Source organism: Natrix helvetica, assembly GCF_964273705.1.
Source record: "Natrix helvetica genome assembly, chromosome: 1".
NCBI lineage: Eukaryota > Metazoa > Chordata > Lepidosauria > Squamata > Natricidae > Natrix > Natrix helvetica.
In genome coordinates this window covers 322949228-322967798 of record NC_138548.1, presented here as the reverse complement: position 1 = coordinate 322967798, position 18571 = coordinate 322949228, and the positions used below count along the sequence as shown (strand labels likewise).

Sequence of the window (18571 nt, the reverse complement as noted above, 5' to 3'; positions counted from 1 at the left end):
CTAGGCTTCCCCAAAAAGCACGAAGCAGATTCCTGGTCCTGATTATTAAGCGAATGTGAATTTCTGTCACTCACATTCAGCAAATGCCTGGTAAACAGTCTTTCAAAGGTGAAGTTATGACCACAGACTTTATCTAGCTTGGAAAGCTGCCGTGTAAATATTTTCCAAATGTAGTGCTATGCAAGGAAAGAGTCTCTGAGATTCACGGACAGCTCTTCACACTCCTGAAACAAATAAACAAACGAATGAATGAAAAGCCCACTTCCCTTTCACTCCTCTTTTATTTCTATGGGAGGGGCCATTCACCATCCACCTGTAGCTTTACTCCCAAGTCGACCCTGATTTCTTATCTGTTCTTTTCTTCTGGCTGCTCTGCGCATGCGCACACTGGGAACAGGCTGTTCCTTTGCCTCACTGCTGTCTAGCTCCGAATGCAGCTGAGAACTGCCAGACCTTGGCTCCATCTCTGCCTCTGATGCAGAGTCCTCGTCTGAGCCTTCCCAGACCTCCAGGACTGGCCCATGTTCCTCCCCAACCTCCTCACTGTCTAACTCAGATTGCTAAGAGCTACAAGCCCATTTTGTCCCGTAGCCAATAATGGGAGAGGAAGCCCTCACTGAATGACTGTTAGGTCCTCTTTGAAGTTAACAGATAAACTATCATGTAATGATACATAAAATGCTTCTGGTTAACTCTGGAATATTTGAGAATATGAACTGCAGAAATCAACCCAGTTTAGCATCTATTTTATATTCACAGGAGTGATGGGAGAATATGAGCCAAAAATTGAAGTGCAATTCCCAGAAACGGTTCCATCTGCCAAAGGAACAACTGTGAGGCTGGAGTGTTTTGCACTGGGAAAGTAAGTTTTTGCCAACCACACAGTGGTACTGAAATTATTTTCAGAGAGTTACACAGTCTACCAAATTGGGAGAATTCTGTTTGACACCATTTATGTTTGCTCCAGGAACTTTTCAACAAATTGCTCATTTTCCAGTGCTATACAAATTGTCACTTCAAACTGTATCATCTTCCTGGAATCAAATTAAAGATCTACCTGCTTTATTACATCTAATCCATCAACCATTTAATCTAATAACAAAAGTTATTGAGGTATGATGCTTTTCTAGATAGGCCACACAAACCAACTCAAAATATTATATAAATTGGATGCAGAAAATAAATCTTGAAGACCTAATGAATTATATGCTAAAAATAACTTTGCAGAATTCCACGGCAATGAGAAAATTCAGTGTCAGGAATTAGCATGGAAATGATTTATTATAAGGGAACTATATTGTTGTTGTATTTGTCTACAATACAGACCTGGCATATTGTGTCCTATTCTGATAAATCAATTCAGAATGTCTCCTTTCATGATTATGCTTCGTGGATCTGTGACCTGTAATAAAAAAAGACAAATTCAGTGTACTCTATTACTTGCTAATAAAAACAGAGGAGATTGGTTTTTTTGTAGCCTGTCATTGAGCTCCTAGACATGTCATCTGGTCAAATGCATGATGTTTAGTTTAATTCCTACATACTTAATGAAATTTAAAGTATATTTAATCACAGTAATCTGTTTATACATCTATTTATACATTTTGAAAAAAAAATTAGGTGAAATCAAGTCTTTATTACAATTTAAATTAATCATTGGTGACTTAGTATCATTGTTATAAGTAGGTCTATTCTAAGTAGAGTCTATTATATATAAAATAGCCAATTTTATGACAGGAATAAAACTTATAAGTACTTTTTTTCAATGGAAATGATACTTTTGTCATATTTCTACAAGTGTTTAGCCCTACTCCCATCAGTTTGTCCAACTCTGAAATACCAGGTATGTTCCATCATATACCACACTTATTATTAAATTTCAAATTTGTCTCTTAGCAGGGTTGCATTTATATTTTGTAGCCTGCCTTTAGTTTCTTATTAGAGAAGCTTGTTCATGTTTTATAGGTTACAGGTTTCAAATAAGTCAAATGATGGATTAGGGATAGGTTTTAGGAAAATATGTCTGTTTGAAAAAAGTTAATAGTCCAAAATATATTGCATTTCTGTTTATTGGAAAAGTGTGATTATAGAAATCTTTAATTAATGATATATGTTCCCAGTAAGAACAAAATACATGCAGAATTGTTTATGTAGTGGACAGAAGACCTTCTCACATAAATGTCAGAAAAGTATAGGCTCGCAGGCAAGGGTGAAATTCAGCAGGTTCTGGTAGGTTCTGGAGAACCGGTAGTGCAAATTTTGAGTAGTTTGGAGAATACCAGTTATGGCTGGCCCCAGAATGGGGTGGGAATGGAGATTGTTAAATATCCTTCCCCTGGAGTGGGGTGGAAATGGAGATTTCAGAATCCTTCTCCTGCCACACCCACAAGCCATGCCCACAGAACCGGTAGTAAAAAAAAAATTTGAATTTCACCACTGCTCACAGGTTATGCCCTGTGGACACACCACTAAATATTTTGAGCTTTGTGATTATAGGCAAAAATCCATATTAAGATATATGACAAAAGTGATCAGCATTGCATGATAATAAGTATAACCAATAATAGACTAGGTATAAACATGACTAATTAGAGATGTAGGTCAGATTTTCCTAATATGGCACCTTCAAGATGCTTTGGTATTCCCAGAATTTCCACTCAATATAATTAGAATTGGGAAGATCTGACTTAAGTTTTGATGATCATATAATGGATTTTTTTGTCTAGAAATAGTTAATATATAATATGTCTGTCATTTAAAATTACAAAGCCTTTACCATCATATTTTTCCCTTTATTGTTCATAAATAGCCCAGTTCCTACAATCAGCTGGAGAAGAACAGACGGAAAGCAAATCCCTAAAAAAGCTCGGAGACACAAATCAAGCAGCATTCTCGAAATCCCCAACTTTCAGCAGGAAGATGCTGGCATGTACGAATGCATAGCTGAAAATGTGAGAGGAAAGAACGTGGCCAGAGGCCAACTAACATTTTATGGTACCCAGATTATTTATTTACCTGATTTTCATTATAGCTGAGGTCAAAATGCGGTAAATGCTTTGTTGCAATGTCAGTGTTGATATTTCTCTTCACATTTTGTATTGCAAATAGGTTTGCTCAGCAAGTGTAATTTTACATAAAATAAAAACCTCTGAGACAGGCATATTGATTGAGGCTATGAAGTGTGGAAGAAGTAAAAATGTATGTCATGAGACAGAGATTGGCCTAGTAAAAAAAACAAAAAACAAAATGTTATTGTAAAGCAATTTATTCTGTTTTTCTTCATCATCTGTTAGAAAACATGCTGTTTTGAATAATCTTGGCAGTTCTGCCTTTAAACAAAATTAGAACTGCTTGTTTGTTTCATTGCTCAAGCCATTGTTTCTAACTGATCTTTCATTGGTACCAGCTCTACCATGCCAAGAGCCAAAAGTCCCCCTTACACCAACTTCTATTAACCAAGTACTTGTTATGGTGAAAAGCTAATGATGAGCTCTATATCTGTCTTAAAATTATGGTGGAATTCATTTCTGCAGTCCAAGATGTTATAAGATGCTTGTGACGCTAACACACAAATGTTTGTGTTATGAAAATAAATAAAGGATAAGAATAGGCAATTGTTTTATGCCTTAAAGCTAGACATGTTTCATCCCTCCCAGCTAAAAATGGCATTAGAAGGTATTCCATGATCTGAAGCTATTTTTCCCCCCTTTTCCAAAAGGAAAGAACTGTATGTTTTTAGCCTATTGAAGCTTAGCATACCCATTTTATCTCTATTTTTAAAGAAAAGTTGCCCAAACTGTTGGATAGCCAATAGCTTTATATAGAAAAAAGAACGAAACAAAAAGAAAACAGCCAGGAATATTTTTTAAAAAGGGAATTTAAAAAGGGAATTTTGAGGTTGAAAAATGTGTGAAAAATGGGCATGCTTTATTTTGGAAATAGTTTAAGCGTATCTATAGCTAAGTGTCTCCTTCCATTAGGAGCAAGTCAGGTTCGAATAAAAGAAAGAGAAAGAAGACTAAACCGATGAAAAAACTAATAGAAAATGTGGAAATGTCTAACTGACCAACATGAGGCCTGTTACATACAGAAATGCAAAGCTTGCTTTAGAGGGAAGGAGATAAGAGCATTAAGTCCCTCTACTAGAAGTTTTCAACTTCCACTATTTGAAATCTGTGGATTTATAGGCACAGAAAAAGGGTATGTGTGGTTGAAATCCAAAGAAAGATTTTTTTTTGCTAAAATTGGGCAATGCAATTTCAGAAGTTCCAGGACCACAAAAACAAAAGCCAAACTAGATATGCCCTGAAGAAATAAGGAATTTTCTCATGCAATTTTTGCACTGTTTTTTTTTTTTTAAATCTGATACATACTTGTTTTCAAGTGAAATTTCCATTGGACTCCAGTGGAGGATTGTTTTGACAAGGGAAGAACATTAGAGAGGCTTTAGGAGCAGAACTACAGCTTCAACTTGATAGAATCATAATCAGGAAATTCTTACGTACCAGTATGTATACCTGTCAGATTCACAAGCCATTTAAATAATGGGTTGGTAACATTCATAGATAGGTTGAAAACCAAACCAAAGAGTGCTCGGAAGCAACTCTTTATAAAATCAGAGAGAGATGCTAAAAGTGATACCATAAGATGCATTTCTGGATCCAATGCTCTTCAACGTTTCATTAATGACTAATAATCACAAAGTGATGGGGAGAACTCAAAAGTATAGGATGGGGAATATCTGATTTGTAATTGATCTGAACTTTAATTTGAGTTACTAGAAATGCTGCAGTTGCAAAAAGGTAAATGCAGTTTTAGGCTGTGTCAATAGATGTATACTTTCCAAATCACAGAAACTATCAGTTTTATTCTTTTTTGCATTGATCAGATTAAAGATTCAGGCAAACTGCGGCAAAAAAGACCTCTCCACCATTCTAACTTCCTTTTCCTCCTATTCTTAATTCAGAAGTCTTAATTTCCATGTTAATGAATGCCAAAAAATGCAAAATCTTGCCAGGAAAGGGAAGGGGGTCAAGTTAAAATAGACCCAAAAGAATAACATTTTAATACATGATCAGTTTGGACCAATAAATAATTTTGTATTATAAGTTGTAATAGCAATGTTTACAACTTATACCAAGTTTAGTGTACTGGCAATGCAACCCTCCAGGTTCATTTTTCTCCTTAGTTTCACAGCCAGTCTTTTAGTTACCATCATTGAGAATATCTAGGAAAGCATCTCTTTTCATTTATTGAGACTGCATGACATTGATCAAAGGCATCCATTATTATAGCAATTTTTTTCAGCTTTGAATGCCTTCATGATTTCTTTCTCCATGGAAATTGTTCCATAAAATTGCTCATTTTCAGCCATATGACTAGGGTGCCAATTCTATGTCTCCAGTTCTGGATTAATTTTAGGCCTAGCACTGCTATTCACAAAGGTGCCACAAAGATCTTTTTTCTTCTCCAATATCTTCAGACTTAAAGATATTATGAAATCTGATCTTTCCCTAGAATATGAATGAGTTCCTGACATAGTCTAAAGTTTTCCTTTTTCACCTTAGTATCCTTTTTTTTTTAAATAGTTGATGTGAATAACACAATTCTTTCATGCAGGCCAAGTTTCATCTTCTACGCTATAGTTATAAATAAATTACACTAACCCAATCTCTAGTTTTAGTCTACTTAAAAGTCAGTGATAAAGATTTGTATTTCATCTAGAACTACAGTGGGAACTCTTATGAGTCCTATGGAAACATTTTGAAGTAATTCTGGAAGGCCTGGTCCTGAACTTTTGAAACTGTATCAGCGTTATTTTGAACGACTGCAATTGTATACATTCCAAGGGGGGGAAAGGAACTGATTGCATCTCTAGCCAGAGCTTCAGAAAAGTCAAAGTAGCTCATTCTACATTCCTTTGGTGTGAGTGTATGCATAATGAGAGTATTGAACAGTATGAAGTATGACTGATATGGTGAAATTTTCTGTGAGCACAGTGTATATAAATAGAGATAGTATGAAGCAATCAAGCACCATGAACAGAATGCTTTTTAGTATTTAATTTAGTAGCAGATCTGAAAGTAGAGAGATAGTAGTGTTATTTCAAAAACTGAAGTCTTGCTGGATTGTTGCCATAATAAAAGATCCTTTACCTAAAAATTAAATATTTTTGCCTAAACATTTAATAAATGTTAATAAATAAAGGATGAGTGCAAAGAATTGGAGAAGAAAGAAGATAAGGAAAAGACTGAAGAAAAGCAATGAATCATTTTGGGCCCTGTGTTTTTATTTTCTTTTTTTCTTAATTTTTACAAGGAACTTTATACAGAACTGTATTCTAATGTTTTTTCCCCTAAACGTTTGCCCTTTTGGAAGAATTCTCCAGAACAAAAAATATCTTTTTTTTTTTGCATAAACATGCACCCTGCCTAAACACAATTGGTCAATTAATTTTGCCTAAATTTCATATACTTGTAAGGAAGACATAAAATATTGATTCAAGTCAAGGCATTATTAAGGTCATCACAGAAATCATACAATGCTTAGTTCTTAGTCAGCAATCAGACATAAAACTTATTTTACTCTGTAGCATTGCCCTTCCTCTTCCTTGCAGACCAATGTTGAAATCTTTTTAATAGATCATGTTTGTTTTTAACAAACAAGAGGGACCAATGGTCCTTGGCTTTTCCTGATTGCAGAAGATTAAACAAATGGAATAAATAACCTGGCTTAATGGAGCCAAGTAAATAAGAAGAAAGTAGCAAACCCAAGTATTTTCAAGCAGAATTGCTATAGTACACTAGCCAATTCCAAGGAAAACAGAAAAATAAATTGAATTGTGTGAGAGTTCATAGATGTAAAATAATAATTCAGTCCAAAATTAAGATAATAATAAAAAATTTAATGATTGAATTAGTATATTTTATCTCTCTAGTGTATTTTACATTATGAACAAAAGGTCTTAAACTTTTCTTTATGATATATTTTTCTTGCTGATTGTATCTTCTAGCATGTGATAAAAAGCATTTTCAGTTGTTAAGAGTAACCACAAACAGAACTATTAAAATGTGTTTTTATTGTTTGAGAATTATTGCTATCCAACAAGAAATGTTGAAAACAGAGATGGACTTAAAATTACAGCTTCATGTTGATAAAATTTAATTTGCCAATTTGATATTCTTTTATCTGGTGAAATACAGATGGAATAATATAAAATATCCAGTTTCCTGGAGACCTCTGCTGGTTGTATGTATGTATGTGTGTGTGTGTGTTACAACCCCTGGTATGCCCAAATATGGGAGGGAGCTCACTCCTCCCTCTTTCTGTCCTTCAGCTCATCACAGAAGACCATCCAGGCAGAAACCCATATTTTTATTTTTAATGTTGCCTTTTTATATTTGTGTTGTATTTGTGCTGATAAATAAATAAAGGGAGACTAGTATGGATCCATTTCAAGCTATTTAGCTCTCATCAGCTAGCCATACCCTTACTGGGATTTGAACCTGGGATGTGTTACAAATCTGCCTAATATGTAACACATCCCAGGTTCATATCCCAGTAAGGGTATGGCTAGCTGATGAGAGCTAAATAGCTTGAAATGGATCCATACTAGTCTCCCTTTATTTATTTATCAGCACAAATACAACACACACAAACACGTATGCTGGTTTTGTTGTATTCGGGTCTTTTCCTGTGTAAGATTGGCAACGTTTCAGCGACATCTCACTCGCCATCTTCAGGCTGTTGTCTTTGGCTTAAAATGTGAACGGAGCTGCCGTCTTTCTGTAAATATTGGTCGGAGGGGATGGGATGCTGGCTTTGTTTCAGTAAGTGGAATGATTGGTTGTGTGGTTGTATCATGATTGGTAGATTGGAGCTGATTGGTGCTGGCTGTGTGTGCATTGTTGTTTTGTATTGTAACGGCCTGGGTGGTGGGTGGTGTTCGTTTGTTGATTAGGGCTAGTTTCCAGATGTTTGGTAGGTGGGAGGTATCATCACGTTTATTCATGTTGTGGGGATGTTTCATCGAAATAGAGAAACATCGAAATAGAGAATCATGATGCAACCACACAACCAATCATTCCATTTACTGAAACAAAGCCAGCACCCCATCCCTTCCCACCAAGATTTACAGAAAGACGGCAGCTCCGTTCGCATTTTAAGCCAAAGACAACAGCCTGAAGATGGCGAGTGAGATGTCGCTGAAACGTTGCCAATTTGTGTTTGTTACTTGCAATCAAGGTAATGATAGTTTTTAAATTTTGAAATACATGTTTCTGAAAATTACTTTATGATATTATTTAATTGAAAATAGTTAGACATTGATTGTATATAATGGAAGTATAAAATATAATACTGTAAATCCATGTAAATCCACAGGGGGAAAAAAGTTGTTGATTTTAAAGTGGCTTGATTTTGCCCATTTATTTGCAACTCAGATTCACAGAAAGTATTTTCTGATTTTGTTCTAAGATCTACTTTGTCTCTATGAGGACTGTATTTTTCACATTTCTTATCACTATTTTTGGATCTGCACAAACCAATTTAATTGTTTTATCCCTCCAGTCAATTTAAACCCCTTTTTCCCTCTAATGATAAATTAGCTTTTATTATTTTTCCCCATCTATACTATTCTTCTATTGTTTATGTTTGCATATACAAATTATAATTTTGATGATTGAAACCACTGTTGAAAGTAACCAAAATACACATACTCTGTCATTTACAGACTAATATTTTGTAGCCTCAGAAATCAGTGTTCAAGGGGCACTATTGTTGTCTTAATATTTCCAGTTTAATAATTATATTCTGCAAGATTTGATCTATCCATAAGGTGCAAAATAGATTTCAGGGGGAAGCTTTATTCCCCCTTGGATAATGAAATATTTCATATTTTTTGCACTCTTTATTTTACAAATCATATGCATAACAACAACAAAAACAGTTATCTATAGAAATAATTGACATATATAGATAACATTAATAAAGCAAAACAAATATTTATTAGTTGACCAAATTTGGTTCTTTTCTTTAAGTATCTCAGGGATTCTACTTTATTACATTATTAGAAATATCATTATAAGTTATTACATTAATTGGTCATATAGATACACCGAGGAAAGCCAGTTTGGGACAGTAGTTAAGGCACTAGGATAGAAACCAGGAGAATGTGAGTTCTAGTCCCAACTTGGGCACAAAGCCAACTAGGTGACCCTGGGCCATTCATTCACTGCTAGCCCTAGGAAGAGAGCAATGGTAAGCTTTTTAAAATATTGCCAATAAAACTGCAGAGATTTGTACAGCCAGTTACCAGGCATCAAAGCTGATATACCCAGGTTCATCAATTCTACTACATCATTGCAATCTTCACACCAAACATCTTTAATGTATAGAAGTGACCAAAGTCAATTTTAGATTACATATAATCTGTTTTCATGGAAACATAGTAATCTTAAACCCATATTTCTATTTTTTTTAAAGAAAAGCATCCATTGGAATAGATTTATTTCTGAGATCATGGCAGAGAAGGCATAAATGTTACTCTGATAAATATCCTGTACTCCTCCTTACAGCTCCTCCCAACTGGAATCAGAAAATAAGTGATATTCAGGTGGCTATAGAAGAAAGCATCTACTGGGAATGTAAGGCAAATGGCAGACCAAAGCCTTCTTATAACTGGCTGAAGGATGGTGAACTTCTTCTCCCTCAGGTACAAGCAATCTTCCAAATATTGATGCTCTGAGGTTGGGGATTAACTTGCAAGGATTTGTTTTCAACATTACTGAAAAATAAAAACAGCAGAAACCATATAGTCTTAAGGTTCCATCTGTCCTACTGCAGACTTCTTGTCATGCTGAGTGAATGTCACAAGATCACCTTGAGCTTTCCATATATTTAAAACAATGTCATTCAAGTCATACTTTTCAAAAGGCAAGAATCACCCCGGAGCACCTAATTTTCAACCAATGTTCAGCGAATGTTAGGTATTTAAGTGCCATTTTCTCTCTTTGACAAACATTTCACAGAATCAATTGGAACTGAGAAGCTGTGGGATTCCTTTCCAGGGCATATTTGCTTTGAGGAGAAGAAAGATACATAAAATGGCTGCACATTTTTCAGTTGCTGCAATGCCACAGGCAAATGAAATATCGCCTGGAACAAAACCTCTGTTAAGTGCTAACTGTGAAAAACAAAAATGGGAATATAGCTATTCAGGCTATAGAGATCCTTTTTTCCATTCTGTTTTTTTCAGTATGTAGGTTTTAATTGAACTTTATGGAATGTAAACAAGCTCTCTAGTCTGTATCCATTTCACTTCCATGGACCTCTGCTGACAAGGCCAATGAGGGAATTGACCTATCATTAGCAGTGTCACATAAAACTAAGGATTCATGAGCTATAGAAAGAAAGGAAAAGATTTCATCAGCACCTCTCTATTCCTAATCTCACCAAAGGAGATTATTCCAGCCTTTGATTGTCTCAATTTTAAGGGCAAAAACTAAACAAATTGCAAATCGCTCTCACCTGCATGTTGTGAAACTGTTGTTGCCTAGATTCAATCAAATAAAGCCTGCACAACATTAGATTTACACTCCACTTGTGAGAAGGAGTCCAACATCTTTTATAGATTATATTTGTTACATGTTAAAAGTTACTAATATACACACCTTCCTATTGTTGTTATTATTGGTATTGTGAGTTCTTTATCCTTAGGCTGAATCCTGATTGCCCATTCTTTTGTGCCACATGCTAATGTGACTGGTTCTGAACTTAAACCACATTAAACTAAAGTAAGGATTATTAAACGGCTATGATTTATATCTTTGGAATATAACAATTTTAATCTAGTGGGGTGCATACAATTGCTTTGCCCCACTGAACATGATTACTTTTCCATTAATCTTCAAGGGAGCAGAAAGCTGAATTTCTAAAAAAAATCTCAGGCCAAGTTAGGTCATAACATGCCATAGGACCACCGTAGTTTTAGATTCAGGTTAATGGGCTTCAAATAATTATTAATCAACATAGTTCAGATGCCCAATCACTGAGAACAAGAAGAAACTTTGGTATTAATCACAATTTAGTATTGCTTTTCCCTTTTAACGTGGATTTTGAATTTTTTTAGCAAAGATTCCATCATACCGATTATTCATGAATTTGTCTTTTTTTTCAACTTTAGTATTGATAACCCCTATCTATTTACATTTAAAGTAATGTCATTGGAGGAATATATAAATTCTGAAGATTTTTTTTTTTTTTACATTTATGTTATTCATTTAACTATTTTTCAGGAAAGACTTCAAATAGAACATGGGACACTTACCATTCCCAGCGTGAATCTCTCCGACACTGGCATGTATCAGTGTGTGGCAGAAAATAGATATGGAGTCATCTATGTCAGCGCAGAACTGAGCGTAATTGGTGGGCTCCTTTTACTTAAAAGCTATTGAAAAGTTTCTATTGCTTTAAATTGTTTTATTACCTCTAATGAAGTCATTAATTAATGTGTTAATTAATTAAATTCCAGAAAGGTTGATACAAAGCATTTTCTGAAAGTCAATGGGAATGATTGCTCCTATATGTGAAATGTTTTGTGTCATATTTCACTACTATTTATTCTTAGAACAATAATTTGCTTCTTTGCTATGAAAGAAGTTTTACTGTGTATTATCTAACATAAAGATGGACATGCTGTGGGATCCCTTGCACGTAAACAGAGATACAAACACATATACAAAGCCGGTTTTAGAACATACCATGCAGATATTTGATTAATGTGATACACATACCTATAACTCCCACTTTTCTATTTTATTTTATTTGCTTGCTTGTCTTTTTTGTTTGTAGTTTTTATGGAATCTTTTTTCTCCCTTTTTTCTTTCTTTCTTCTTTTCTTTCTTTTTACATTTTGTAATTTTTTTTTATTCCTTACTATAAAACTTTCTAATAACTCAATAATAAAAGATTTGAATTGATTATATTTAATTCACTTAAATACAGTTATTTGATTGTTCTCCATGTATGGCAATTAATAATCAGTCTCTTCTGCTGCATTCATAAACAGAATTTTAATATTCAACTATAGATATGGTGACAACTTTTAGAGGTGCTTAAGAGTTGAAGCTAGCCTTGGGTTCTCTGTTCTTCTTTTATGTGATTACTGAAGACTGAGTTGAATGTAATGTTTATCTGGACAGCAATAATTCTGTGATGAATTATTAAAGGACTGGAGTAAAACCTCAACAGATTCTGGCAAGGATTCAATTGCCACTTTGGTGGATTTATCTAATTGAGCAAGATCTTTTTTATCTATTTTATCTAATTGGCTAAGGATAAGATCTTTTCTTACAACCCTGGTGGGTTTGTTTTATGTACTTTGGGGTACCAAACAAGAATTACTGTAATTTTGTATTTGCAGATTCGTTTGAAATATTTATCCTGCTATAGCTAAAAATGATGCTGGAGGAGGGGAGGAGGACTGTAAAAATTAGGATAAGCAAAAATGGACCAACGTGGATAGAGTTTGATCACATAATTGGTTCTTTTTAGCTTTTATTTTCCTTTTAACCATTTCCCCACCCTTTTGAATATTCACCCTAGCACTGGTATAATTAACAAGAAAGAAAATCATATTTGTTTTTACATTCATTGGAGAGGAAGGGATTATAAAAGAGTATGCGGGCACATAAAGGGGAATACCCATTGAAAGCAATCTGTTGGTGTTGGCAGCAAACAGGATGGTAAAGTCCATACTCTATGCCTATTTACTCTCTTGTAATTCCTTCTTACCATATAAGAAGGGGGAGGGTTCAGGGGGAGGGTTGCATCAAGTACAAGAGAGATTGCCTATAAAAATTGCTTGTTTTTTTAATTCCTTCACTCTAAGGAGAGAGATTGGAGAAGATGGATTAGAAGAGAGTAAGCAGGCACAAAATGAAGAGTACACTCATGGCTGCCAGAGCCATCCCTTTTGATGGGTATTTGTTTCCTTTAGTGGGCCTTCTTCTTCTCTTTTAAGCTCTTCTTGTCCAGTTTCTTTCTCTGCAGGGAAAAAAAAATAAAGGTCAGATACAGGACAATTTATACTGACTATAATGATAATCATGTGACTAAGAGATAGTACCAGTGTAACTTTGAACAATCAATGAATGAGACAGTGTGTAAGTCAGGACTACCTGTAGTATGTTATTGTACAGTATACTTACAGAAGTACAAATTATGCATAATATAAAAGTGTTCAGTTTTGTCTTGTGTTAAATTGTTTATAGTATCTATAAAAAGTTTTGCCAAAGCATAAAGATGTAACAATGAAAATAAGAACAATATTTCTACATTTTTTTGCTACAAAGGAAACATGATATACACAACAGTTCCTAATTAGTTGAAAACAATTAAACATACTAGAATGAGTGGATAAAATGCACAATATTTTTCCAGATGTCCCTGTTAAAGAAATCAGTCTTGTAGGAAGCCTTAAGTAGGATAAGATAAGACTGAATAACCAGATCAGTGCAACTACAGAGCTGCAATAGATAGATCTCGCTATGATCCAATTATTTAAGATGTATACTAACTTGAAAAGGATAGTCTGTTTTCATCTGATCTCAAACTTTCCTAACTTGATGTAGCTTTTACTTAGAAAACAAAATCAGGAAATTAAATGTATTCAAACACTGGGGGGGGGGGATTTCACATATTAATGGTATTTCGAAAGGGAAATTGTCAAGAGGAAAAGGTTGTATTTAAGAAAAAGTCACAATGATGAACAGCTCTAAAGGTAATTTCATTTTGATGTATATTCATAGGCAAATATTCCTTTGAAAAAGATATGGCTTTCAAAGCACAATCAATTTGGGCAACTAGCTTTTTATTTTTCTCTGTTGTGTGCAAGCTATTAAAGTCCCAGATATAATGCTTGTAACTATAGTTTTTGATAAAATGTAAGTTAGGGATAAAATGTAACTTAAGGGGAAAAAACATTAAAAAGCAGTCAATAATTCTTTACCTTCTTTAGCAACCATTTGCAAACACATTTTCCAACCAACGCATGAAGCTATGATGAAATTTCATGAACCTAACCCTGATCATCAGATTGTGAGTAATTCTGGCATAGCTGCCCAAAAGAACTTTATCATCCAATGATTTGGACGAGGGAATAGATGGGGAACTCATCATATTTGCAGATTACACCAAGCTAGCAGGTATAGCCAACACTCCGGAAGATAGGCTTAAGATACAAAAGGATCTTGACCACTGGTGGGTTTCAACAATTTGTAGAACCTCTTCTGTAGATGTGGTCTGCTTTGTGGGAGTAGCTTGCCAGCCATGTGACCGAGTGGGAGTGGCTTGGCAGTCATGTGACTGGGTGGGTGTGGCCAACTTGTAAAATGTGGTGAAACTCACTTAACAACGCTCTTGCTTAGCAACCAAAATGTTGGCTCAGAAACTCTGGCATTTGAAGCACGCAAGTCTTAAAGCTGTCAAGTTACAAGACCCTTGCATCCCTAACCCTTTAGGAAAAAAAACCCCAGGGGTGTTCAAACTTGACAGCTTTAAGACTTGTGGACTTCAACTCCCAGAATTCCTCCTCCATATTGGTTCAGGAACTCTGGCATTGAAGTGTGCAAGTCTTAAAGCTGTCAAGTTACAACACCCTTGCACCCCTAACCCTTTAGAAAAAAACTCCAGGGATGTTCAAACTTGACAGCTTTAAGACTTTAAGGTTTAGATAGGACTCTTAGAGGCGGGCGGGGCGATTAGTGATCCAGCCAATCAGTGAGCGGCGGATGGGGCAAGTGTGGTGCAGACGGGGGGAGGGAGCTGGAACCAGTTCTAAATGGCACAGTAGATTTGTGGAACCTCTTCTATAGAAGAGGTTAGAACTGGCAGGAACCCACCCCTGATCTCGACAGACTTGAACATTGGGTGTGCTATCTAACAAAATGAAATTCAATGGTGAAAAAAGTAAGATTCTACATTTAGGCAAGAAAAACAAAATGCACAGGTACAGTATATGTCGTGCCTTGCTCAATAGTAGTAACTGTGAGAGGGATCTTGGAGTCCTAGTGGACAAACATTTAAATGAGCCAGCAGTGTGCAGCAGCTGCCAAAAAAGCCAACACAGTTCTAGGCTGCATAAACAGAGAGATAGAATCAGCATCACGTGAAGTGTTAATACCACTTTATAAAGCCTTGGTAAGGCCACACTTGGAATACTGCATTCAGTTTTGGTCGCCACTATGTAAAAAAGGTGTGGAGATTCTAGAAAAAGTGCAGAGAAGAGCAACAAAGATGATTAGGGGACTGGAAGCTAAAACATATGAAGAACATATGAAAAACCTTAGTTCTTGACAAACAACTTTCTGAGAATGTCCATATATTCTCCATATATCCAAATCTTACAATGGACATTTATTTTAAACATAGTGATTTGGTAGACTGCTCAGTACTAAGTTGTCTGAATAGTTTCCATCTTATATTCATCTTTTTCCAGGATTTGATGAAATCCCAGTGGCTTACAAATATTTATGATTCTCAATAGAGTACCATGCATTGGAATAGAGGTAGTCTTCGAGTTACAACAGTTTGGTTAGTAACCAGTCAAAGTTACTGAAAAAAGTGATTTATGACCGTTTTTCATACGATCATTGCAGCATCCTTATAGTCACATGATCAAAATTCAGATGCTTGGCAACTGACTCATGTTTATGTGGGTTGCAGTGTCCCAGGTTCATGTAATCACCTTTTGTGAACTTCTGACAAGGAAAGGCAACGGGGAAGCCAGATCCACTTTACAATCATATTCAGTATCCCACCACTGATTTCCATGCAATATCAATACTGTCCTAGCTTTAATATTCTGGGAGGAGACAAGAATTAGAATCAACACACCCATAGAGGCACAGGCCTTTATGGAAAAAAACAAAACACACCTAGAAAAAACAGAAGATCCTACAACGGATATGCAGGACACGGGAGGGGCCGGAGCTCCACAAACCCCACCAAGATGGCAGCTCCGACCACGCTTTACTCACACAAACACGAAGCCGAAAACACCAGTCTGAAGATGGCGAGTGAGACCTTGCCGAAATGTTACCAAGACAATCTCAATCTTACACGGGAAAAGACCCGAATACAACAAGACCAGCATACCTACACCCGTGAAAATCTACTATATATGAATTAAGTGGCATTCTATATTAGGAAATTATTTATAAGTGTTTTATTGAGCCATGGTATAAAACTCCCTGAAATATATTTCCACCTTTGAAAAAAAATCACTCGCTGAAATGATTAGATGTCCTGACATTTTAAATATTAAACATAAAGTTGTATAGTGAAAGCACAGCAGGGAAAAAGATTATTATATTTAGAAGATTTTTTTAATTAGAGAGTATATAGAACGATATACTCTACTTCAGTTTGAATGAAGTAACTGCAGTCTCTCTGGTAATACTGGTGTCTGCCTTTTTCCTAATACAGAAAGAAAAGAAAAGAAAAGCCTTAATTGTAATTCTTTTATATAATATCTTTCCGTCTCCTCATTCACAACATCATTCACGCTCTTATCTTTGCCACTTGATGTTCAGGCATAATGTCTTCCAATCTCCTAAGTGATTCTGTGATGGTGTGATGGATCACTTATACTGTGAGCCTGTAAATCTGATGGAAAACATCCTTGAGCTCATGTTTTTCAGTGGCTGTTTAAATCATTATTACTACTCAATGCTAGACTAGTTTTCCCTCACTAGATGTTTTATATGACAAACATTCATTTGCCATTGTGGGCCCTGCAGCTATTGAAGAAAAGTTGATTCATATTACATCAGGGGAAGTACGGAATAGATCTCCTTCTAAACACCAGAAACAAATTACGGAGAAAAGATTTTCTCCAGGTCTGTTTCAAAGCCTCACCCCCAGAAGCTACCCAACTCCTTTATTGTTTCACATTACTTATAACTCTTTTGGAGCTAAATTGCTGTGCAGTCAGCTTCTGAAAAATCAGTTTTTGGATAGGAGAAAGCAATGAACAATTTCCCCTTCTCCTCCTCAACAAAAGATCTGGATTTGAAGCAGGGGTGGGTTCTGGCTTCTGTTACTGCTGGTTCACTCAGGGATGCGCTTGATCCTATATGTGCATGCACAGTAGTAAAAAAAATGTTTCTGCCATGCATGCATGCATGCGCAGAAGCAAAAAAAACCAAGATGGTGCCGCTTTGAACAGTTCGGGGGCATGGCCAACCGAGTTACTGCCTACTCGGCCGAACCGGGCCGAACCAATAGAAACCCACGTCTGTTTTGAAGGGAGAAATACTTCTTATAGGCATAATAAATAATTGTTAATTTGTGAAACCATATTTAGATATAAAAGTGAATAATATCTAGTTAATGTCTGTATGCAGATGTTAACTGGATATGGGGAAAAGGCCACATAAATGTATAGCACTAATATTTATTTTAAAAGGGAGGAAGATTTCATAATACTACATGAATCACATCATTTTAATCCTAGCGGTGACTATGAGTGGGGGATTAAAAAGTGGAGATGCAGAAAAAACTCTGCAACCAAAGCCTCATGCCTCTTAAATATGTATCAGAAGTATGTAAATAGGGTCAGGGTTTTAATTCTGTAGTCCATCTGCCATTTTGTTTTTGTTTTTCCTTTTCACTTTTTTGCAGATGTCCCTATTCAGTCCTACAGTATATCACAGTACTTTTTTAAATAATAGTTCTTTGTGAAATGTATTAAGAATTACCTTAGTTGCCAATTTGAAAGTCTAAACTATTTCCATAGTAAGTAGCCATTTACAGTTAGTATAGGTTCATTCATTCATAAATGTTATTTGTCCTCTCCTAATCTGTAGCTTTATTTGCAAGGATAGAAGCAGAGTATAGAGATATGGATTGCTTCTGTGGGGGGGAAAATTGCAAATTGTTTGTGAAGAAGTGGGGTGATATAAAGGTTCTGGCTGCATTGTTTCATTTGTGATAGTTATTTTACATACACAAGTTATTAGTTAATGTTATAGTCATGAGCAACCATGAAGGTCATGAAATTTCTCGAGAACCACATCTAGTGTTTAGTATCACTGAAATTAACATGTAGAAAGCATTTCATAATCACATCATTTTCCATCCAACATTTAATTGATGCAAGATTACAACCCTTTTCAGTGATTACCCGGAACACAAGGTTCATTGTCCTAGCTGATTTGTCAGCCTCTGGAATAGCTTTTCAGGAATACAGAGAATGTACCAGACAAATTAGTTAATGAAAACTGATGTCGCACTTGTTTTATTTATCTCTTTTAACTGTGGTTTGGGGATATTCTGAAGGTTAATTATGGAAACCAATAATAATACATTCTGAGAGAATTCAGAATAAATTCAACATTTGTTTCAAGACAATTTCATGGCAGTTTTCATTAATTCTGGGTTCTCTGTTATATTTCAGCTGTGGGTCCAGATTTCTCCAAAACCTTCTTAAAAAAAATAACTTTTGTTAAAGTTGGTAGTGATGCAACCATTGAATGTAAGCCTAAAGCTTCTCCAAGGCCAACTTTTACTT

The 18571-nt window shown here is 35.5% G+C and overlaps 1 protein-coding gene and 1 long non-coding RNA gene across 4 annotated transcripts in view; one reads left to right on the top strand and one right to left on the bottom strand.

Moving 5' to 3' along the window:
• The window catches only part of LOC309388255 (contactin-4-like), a 588970-nt gene that overhangs the window by 468718 nt on the left and 101681 nt on the right, over positions 1 to 18571 (top strand). The window contains exons 7-11 of the mRNA XM_081945445.1: positions 760 to 862; positions 2810 to 2994; positions 9576 to 9712; positions 11295 to 11424; positions 18458 to 18571. The exon at positions 18458 to 18571 is cut by the window's right edge and continues 37 nt beyond it. Of these exons, the coding sequence (XP_081801571.1) occupies positions 760 to 862; positions 2810 to 2994; positions 9576 to 9712; positions 11295 to 11424; positions 18458 to 18571 (669 nt within the window). The remainder of the gene's footprint in view (positions 1 to 759; positions 863 to 2809; positions 2995 to 9575; positions 9713 to 11294; positions 11425 to 18457) is intronic.
• LOC309388261 overlaps positions 1266 to 18571 on the bottom strand; it is a 92523-nt gene continuing 75217 nt past the window's right edge. The window contains exon 4 of one of the 3 annotated variants that reach the window (XR_014174738.1): positions 1266 to 1402. This is a non-coding gene — a long non-coding RNA (uncharacterized lncRNA). Of the gene's footprint in view, positions 1403 to 11502; positions 13045 to 16419; positions 16477 to 18571 lie in introns of those variants that run through there. The other 2 variants (XR_014174739.1, XR_014174740.1) reach the window with 2 other exon arrangements.